The sequence below is a fragment of the Poecilia latipinna genome, unplaced genomic scaffold (genome assembly GCF_001443285.1).
Source record: "Poecilia latipinna isolate Pla-1442-1.1 unplaced genomic scaffold, P_latipinna-1.0 Scaffold132, whole genome shotgun sequence".
Taxonomy (NCBI): Eukaryota; Metazoa; Chordata; class Actinopteri; order Cyprinodontiformes; family Poeciliidae; genus Poecilia; species Poecilia latipinna.
The window spans coordinates 492584-501126 of record NW_015112748.1 but is presented as its reverse complement, the minus strand read 5'-3'; the positions used below and the strand labels follow the sequence as shown (position 1 = coordinate 501126).

General features: G+C 39.9%; 1 protein-coding gene across 14 annotated transcripts in view; it reads left to right on the top strand.

Moving 5' to 3' along the window:
- Nucleotides 1-7648: 7648 nt before the first annotated feature.
- Nucleotides 7649-8543, top strand: part of svila (supervillin a) — a 46312-nt gene continuing 45417 nt past the window's right edge. For 5 of the 14 annotated variants that reach the window (XM_015028675.1, XM_015028674.1, XM_015028680.1 and 2 more), the window contains exon 1: nt 7655-8248. In XM_015028675.1, the coding sequence (XP_014884161.1) occupies nt 8191-8248 (58 nt within the window). In that variant the 5' untranslated portion in view covers nt 7655-8190. Of the gene's footprint in view, nt 8249-8543 lie in introns of all 14 variants that reach the window. The other 9 variants (XM_015028672.1, XM_015028673.1, XM_015028670.1 and 6 more) reach the window with 8 other exon arrangements.

The window sequence follows — 8543 nt, the reverse complement described above, 5'->3', positions numbered from 1 at the left end:
GACAGGCTGACAGAAATAGAACGCTGCCTAACAGGGCAGCGCACACCACAAATATTTTTACTCAAGTTTTTTCCATCCGTGTAAATTGTCTACTTTATGATTCTTGGAAAATGACTTCAAACAGCCCTCCCCTTTTTTTTAAAGTTTGTTATAAGCTTTAAAGGGCTGACTTGGTCTTTCAAGTGAGCTTCTCTGGGGTTTAAACAGTAGATGGTTGGCAGACACAGCTGACATAAATGAAAAGCTAGAGAAAAAGAAATGATCGTAATGGTTATGGTTACTCTTGTGAAAGTGTGGGCAGTTGTTGCCTGCTGGTGTCGTGCATATGATCGTTTTGAGGTAGAGTTGTCGGAAAATTGCTAAAACTAAGGTTTCTGTATGTTGGGTGAGCTTTCCACTACTGAGGATTTCTCCACTTTTCTACCAACTCTCTGATATGACCTATATATACTGCAGGTAATGGAACCAGTACTGATAACTTCACAGAACCTCCTTTCAAAATGTCTGAAATATCTCTTTAAATAAAAAGCTCTAGTACTCAAATGAAAAATGTAAAGGCAAATAGAAATGTATTTATTCTAACTGCAATTTAAATTTTTTTTTTTTACTCAATCATGTTAGGCCTATAATAGTTGCATTCAATATAAATACATTTGCATGACGCATTATTTGTATTTACCTGTCATTTTGCCAGGCATTGTGGCCCACTCCTGTATACTCCATGTAATCACAAAGCTCTGAGTGCCGGGGTTATTTTTACAATCTGCTCTAAATATACTCGAGCCCCAGTTCCCAGTGACTTAATTGGCTGAGGTCTGATCTGATTTCCGGCTCTGTAGGAGGAGGTGAAGCGCAGCAGAGATGTTGAATGACTTCACTCTTACACATCATCAGTGTTTGTCAGTTTTCTCAGCTGTTCTCAGCTCGCCATGTCATGATTTGATTGGCTGTGATCCAGAACCACCATTACTGGAAGGTTTAATGTAACAGATAAATGCCACGGTTATGTTGTGAGGATAATTATTTACCTGAACTTCATGTGCGCTAGCTTATTTAATGAGGTGAAAATGGGTAAATGTGTCAAAGGGCACAATGTTTAAATTTTACCTAAGGGCGAGGCACCAAAGGCAAATCCAGCCTGAGTGAAAAGACCTCATAATGTTGCTGAAGCTTTTTTGTGGTGGTTCTGGTTCGCACATAAGCTACATGAGTATGAAAACATATTTACCTTTTTGCTACAGTATTTCAGTGGTTTATAACATATTTTAATGTTGTAAATTTTAGTAAAGCAAAGCCCTTTAGTTAATAAAAAGAATAAAGTTCTTAAGTTGTCGCACCTTTTGGGAAATGTTGCTTATTTCATTTACTTCAGGAGACACTGTAGAAATAATTACTGGAACTAGACTCAAAACTGTTGATTGGTTTTTAACCAAGAAAAAACTGGTAGAAAATTCTCAGAACTATGTTCATGCTTATTAGTGACTTGGGAGAGCTGTGTAAAAAATTAAAATAAATAAAAAAATGTCTAATCCAAATGCAACCAGGCTTACAAATTGACAGTCCTTTATTCATCATAAAATTTGAACATTTAATAAGTTATAATAGACCAACTTATACTGGATCTTTAATGCCATCTGCAAGAAGCTAAAGGATTCTTATTTACATAAACGCATGGAAGCAAAAATTTCTCTATGGTGTTGAAAATGTATGCAAGGTGACTTTTTAGATTACTTTTTGGAAATGATTTCACTCTACTGGAGTTCTGCCTGGACATGTCTTGACTTCAGCAGATCAAGCATTTCAGGTTTTCTTTCCAGCACTAAGTTTATAGCTGTAGAGTTGACACGCAGGGGGTGAATAGAAACAAAGGTTGCAAATAGACTCCAAGTCACTAATAAAATCCATACAGGTACCTGATCCATTGGTGACAGTTATATGGTTTAGGAGAAGCATTCTACAGAGCATATTGTTCATAATGTTCCAAGCTTTTGAATTGGTAGTGTCCTGCCAAATACTCAAGCTATATTAAGTGCATCCTCATTGTATCGACTCTGGAGGAAAAGTACAACCTCTTTATTCTCAGAAGTGTAAAATCTATGGAAGGATTCCAGTGCCGTTGCTCCTCTCCCCTATCCATATGTGCTGTTCATCTCTCTAAGCTGTACATATGCTTATTCAAGAGTCGAGGTGTGTGCAGACCTCGCTATAGACGGTTCCCCAGGGCTCTGCTTGAATCAGACAAATGAGTGTTCTTGAACTTCAGGTGCATTGGATTCTTCTCGGGTCACATCATCGAGTAACAGATGGTGCTGTATTAGCACACACGGGTGCCTATCAATCATTACCGCGGTTTCGAAAGTGTCCAAACAGCTGACTGTCATCATGACCTCAGTGTTGATCCTTAGAAAGGAGAGAGCATTACAGTAGCTGAGGCCAAGTGCCAAATATAAGCCCTGGTGGGTATCAAGCCAAATCACACGAGAGCTCAAGCATTTCACTTCAAGGCCACTTCAAACCTTTTGTCTGTCTCCAATTTTGAGAAAACATTGTCGGGGGATTGGTGTTTTCTGTGTGAAAATTAACTGTTTCTTGGTGTTTTTGGCGTACAGCTGTAGACTTTCAAATACTTGATGCTGTGATGAATGTCGGCAGAATAATACGCGTTTAAGAGACAAGGTGGAGCAGAGAAGTTGAGTGAAAGCTTTTTGGCCTGAGAAGTATTGTCCTTGACTCTTATGTAACTGAAGGGTTGGTCTTTGTTAAAGCACAAGCACATTTTACATTACGTTTTGCTGTGTCTTTGGCAATAAATCTAGCTCTTGAAGTTTAAGCTCTTTAAGAGACGGTTACCTTGAGAGTTTTTATGCAGCGACTGTCACGGATGCATCAGCATCAGCCGATTCTCTATAATAATGAAATATTGGACAGACAGAAAAACCAATGTAAGGTGAATGTATATGAAATGGTGCTCAAAAATCAGATCAGAAATCTTAAATTGTAATGGGCACAAAAAGTTGCCATTGTGGTATTTCTAATAACTTTCATGCATCACATTTGTCTCTTAGTAATATGGTCACAATGTTTAAAGAACATGAGCTACCCGTCTACTACTGATATTATAGTCCACCAGTACTGAAAGTTTTTTTTTTAATTTTTTTTATCTATATTGAAAGTAAATTTTCATACCAAGTGACACTTAATCCGTTGGCAGTACTTGACTCTCTCTCTAATAAAATTTTAATAGTGATTTTGTTGCCGGTGTCTGGTCAGATTGTGCAAAGATGAGAGCTGTCACTACCAATTTTAGCCAGTTCATACTGCTCTTTGCAAAGTATAAACAAGTAAATAAGATAAAACAATGATTGTCTGCTGATATCTCTTTGTTATAGTAACTTTAATTAACTCTCCCTAGAAAGTACAAAAAATATTACCTCACTGACACTTAAAATACCTAATAAGCCTTCACTCAATAACTTCCACACTGAATAGTGCGACTATTCTGGTCGAATTCAGTCTGGTGGGTGGATCTCAAATTCATACTGTAGCAGGTCAACTTTTATTACCAGGGCATTATGTCTCTTATGGTTTCTATGTTGGTCTGAATGTTGAGCAAAGCATTTGAACAAACGCCTCACAGTACTCATGCTGAATGCACAGCTGACACCTCGTTGACACTCGGCTCCTAACAACATTAAGTTTTAGTTATATTTAGGCCTGCTGTTGTTCTACAGTCATTTGTATCTCCCTATGAACTCATCAAATGATGGTTTCATACTGTCCCATCTGAGAGAGTTTAATTTTATGGCGCGATAGCAGGAATGCCTTCAGCTCCCCCTCTCATTAAACTTGGACCCAGTTTTGACCTCAGTGCTTTCATTCCATCTTGGCTTGTTTATAACCAGTATGCTAGCATTTGCATCAGCAATCCTAAATCTTATGGATGTTGCTTGCCTGTATTTTATGAATGTGTGTATTATGTACAACTGGTTTAAAAGATCAATTGCAATTTTATTTGCCATGAACCAAGAAAGAACTAGTCTAGTAAAATGGTTAGTTGTTTATAAAGTCATAGTCACTGTGTGTTAGCTTATTTTGTGTTTATCTCTTGAGTGGTAAAGTAATTCCTTCATCTGAATCTCAACTTACGATCACATTCCTTACATCTTTTTCCTGGACCATTATCAACCAATGGTGAGAACGGAACTGAATATAGGATCAATGAACTGTTGTACCGTTTTAGCTTGTGTATGTAGTGATGTACTAAGCTGGTCTTTGGAGAACTAATGCAGTGTTGACACTTGCTCTGTTTTGCTCTTACTTGGCAGACTCTACACTGCTAATAACGGGGTAGGAACTGCCTGTGATTTCTAGGACTGATGTCATCTCTGAAGCATAGGAGTAACACAGACAAACATTATGTATCAGACAACCAGATGCTTGGTGTATTAGAATGCATCAGTGGACTAGTCTGAGTAACACTGACTGACACAGTTTCTCATGATGTAATGCCCTTGCAAACTGAATCATTGAGCATTTGTTCATCCTTCAGTATCAATATCTTTATGGCAATGTTTCTTGCATTAGTAAATTCTAAGCTTTAGAAACTGGGACTTGCATCTTGGCGTAGTAATGGTCTGTGTTGATGGAGTGTCTCAGTTGTACATTTCAACGTTCAACTCAGATGTTAAAAGTTACAGTAGTGGCAGCACAGAGGAAAATGTGGATTTCCATTGCAATATTTACAAATGTCATTATTGCATGTTTGCCTAACATTGTACAGCCATAGTAACTTCCAGAGTCCTCTTTAAAGATTGTAGGGAAATTGGGGGGGGCGGGATTGAAACGTCTCAATTGTAAATACTGTTATAAAAAGAAATCTAATTAAAGACGCACTAAGCAGACTTTCACTGTCTGATCTTAATTTCTGGTCTCTCTTTGAGGTTTTGGGGTTTGATTTTCTTTCTGAAAATTGACATAAAACAACATGGAAACCAATATATTTAAACATTGATTTACTTTAATAGCTAAATGTAAACATTTGACATTGACTTATTTTGGTTCAGGCATTTGCTTAGAATCCAACACAAAATGAAGCATTTACACCGTACAACATTCATGGATTACATCAGAAATCAACTCTCATAACCAGTCAGGTCTGATCAAGGGATATTTGGCTGTTTTCATGCTCTGGGTGATTGACTGATGAATCGATGGCAGTTGGTTGGGTGTTATGACTGGGTAGGACTCTCTAAGTAAGATGCAAATCAATTGAGTACAAAGAACAGGGACTTCTTTTAAAGTCTCATGGGAATGGACAGAAATCACATGTGGGGTACCTCAAGGTTCAATCCTCTGACCTGTCCTATTCAATATCTACATGCTCTTAAGAAATAAGAGTAGTTGCTGTTACTATGCAGATGATACACATCTCTACATTACGATGTCACCTTGCAACTCTGAACCCATCATGAACAGATCAATGTGTGTATGTAGCATAACTTTCTCCAGCTGAACAGAAACAAAATTTAAGTTATTGTCTTTGAACCCAAAGAAGAACAATCTAAGGTATGCACACAGCTTCAGTTATCACAGCTAGAAACAAGCAATCGGGTCCAAAATCTGACTGCAATGATGGACCCGGACCTCAGCCTTCAGAAATGCATAAAGACGGTTACAAAGTCAGCCTTCTGTCACCTGAAGAACATTTCTGCGATTAAATAATGTTGCAGGAGATCTAGAGAAACTCATCCATGTGTTCATCTATAATTAGATTGATTACTGTCCACTTTGGACAAAAACTGAAGAACTACATTGTCTTGTATCGAAATGAGTCCTAAACAGTTATTTGGTGTTGCACTGGGTGTTCTGTCTGTGGAATTTTCTTTTGAACCATGGCAATGAACTAAATTTGTTGACAATGCTTACCATAATTGTGAGCTGCTCTCAGCTTAAAAGAATATCTTTTTAGTTGGCTGCAATCTGCCTTCTCTCCACTAGATGTCACAAAATCCCGTATCGCACATAAAATCTGCTGATCAAAGTATAACAAGCTGATTGTTTTATAGTGACTTCCCATCTGCATCTCGGTGGGACTTGGCAGGCGGGTGATGTGTCTGTCTTTCCACGGTCTGAGCCACATGAGCTCATCTTTGGGAAGGAATCAGACCTGCCAACTCAAAGGTTTACACAGCCTGTTCAGTCAGTCTGATTTGTACTCCGTCTCCACACACCTGGCTGCACCATTACACTAATTTATGTGACTCCAAAAATGTAACGATGTGATGAGCCTGACGTGTGTCCGTGCTTTTGAGGCAACACAAGACCATGACTCACATTTACAACCGAGGACTTCTGTGCATGTATTCACAAACAAGGAGCAGAATCTTTTCATGTTGTTTGTGTTTTAGGGGTGAGCATTTATCCTTCTGTTTTTCATGGTAGATTTCCTATCTTGGTAAGTATTTTGAATTACCTTTGTCACAATAAATTCCAGTCGATGCATTTTAAAGTTCTTCAAAACTGTCCTTTTTGTCAAAGTTCATGGTTTAACTTTTTTCTCTGTTTTCACTGAAAGCATCAATAAATACCAATAAATTTGAGTGATTAAATTCAGTTTATTGCTACAGTTCTAATTCACAACAAATGTATTCAAAACCACATTTCAATACATTCCAGTTGATTCCAGTTATCGAACAGTACGGCATCGCACTTCATCCAACTGGAGTCCTGAAGAAGCGCATTACAAATGTCTTTCATTCGTGCAGCTGTAATTGCTGTGACACACAAGCTGCGTTTCCATTATAAATCTTTGCTATTGCGAAATTGTGTTTTTGGGCATTAGCAGAATATAGGCAGAGTTTCCATTAAATGAAGAAAATTAAAATCATATATGAATAAGCTTGTTCACATGATAAATCATTAAAAATAATGGTAGCAAGAAATGTAAACAGTTAAATGGAATATGTTCATAAATCAGTCATGGAGCTGGCGCTCTTATCAGCCAATCAGAGGAGACACCGGTTTCCCTTAGCGATATCGGAGTAGTGCTGGAAAATATTGTGATAAGTCAGTCCATGTCGCCTACTGTGTGTTGGTGAATGCACCTTGAATTGGTTTTGCCAGCAGCATCTGAGAGACCGTCTGCTTCCCCACAGTGTCTAAGACACGGGAATCATTCTGCATTCATGTAGATGTAAAGGCAAGCTGAGGATTTTTCTTTATTTCTCCAAGAATTGGGCGAAGAAGGCCAAACATAAATACCAGCAAATATAAATTTTTGGGCTAAAATTTGCTTGTTGCTTCATAGGCATCACATTTTATTCTTTGATTTCTTCAAGAACAGTTTGCGTGACGACATCATTACTCTGAGGACCCAGTGCAGCTCATGTTCTGCTACACTCATCACAGCATTCTCCCCGACTTTGTTTTGCTGTTCCTTCCTTACCTACCCTTTGCCCTTCCCACCATCTCCTCCCATCTGCATGCAGCTCCTTTCATTCGGTCCCTGCTGAGAGACGACTGGAATGTCTCATTTGACTGAGAGGGTCACTTTGGCGTTCTCCTCTCGTGTCTCTCCGTTTCCACTCTCGTCCTGCAGACGCTAGTCTTTTCCGACGCTCTGCACCGGTTTCTTTGGCATCCTGCTTGCATGTGCGAGCCAAGGGAAGGCAGCTCTCCCAAAAGACGCTCTAAACTGTTTCTTTCATAGTTTTTTTTTTTCCTTTTTTTTTCTCTCCCGTCTGCCCCTGTGAGGCTCACTCTTAAGCGTGCACAAAGACAACGCTTTCCGCTTTTAGTAGAAGAGAGATTCTAATTTTCTTGCCCTGCCTAATGAGCTTACCCTTTGCTGAGCAGCTTTCTGCGCTGCAGCTCGTTGTCGTAGAGGGTGCTGCTCGGTGGGAGGGGAATCGGGAAAACGGGAGTGGGTCTGAGAAGAGGCAGAGCCCCTCTGTTTGTCTACCAGGACCACCTCTGCCTGAGCCGGGACTGCGGCTCAAACGTAATCTCTCCCCTCTGGCCCTCTTTCGCTCTCCTCTTCCCTCCCTCACTACCTGACTTCCACCCTCCTTCTCCCTCGCCGCCTGTCCTGAACACTGACAAAGTACTTTTGTAGCTGCATCACCTCTCTGCTCCTCTCCCTTCTCTTCCTTCTCTTTCACTTCTTTGTGTCCCCGGACTTTTGTTGCCAAAATGTACCGGAATCCCTGGATCTCAAATTACCTGACTCATGTCAAGTTTTGCAGCCAAGGTAAGAGCACCGACTCGGAGCATGGGGGACAGGTTACTCTGGTGGTGGGTTGGGAATCTGAGCTTGTGGAAGTTGGCAGGCGACAAACTGCAGCCTCCCTTCTCTCCCTCTGTCCAGTCAGCCGGCCTCGCACTGCAGCTGCAGCTTCCAAGGACACTACGCAGCAACGTAAAGACACGCAGAGTACTGCAGGGGTCTCTTTTTTTTCTTTTTTTTACTTGGTGGAGGGAGAAAAAACTAGACCAAAAAAGTTTAGGGTCACCGTTATGTATGTACGCATCAACTACTGTCCACT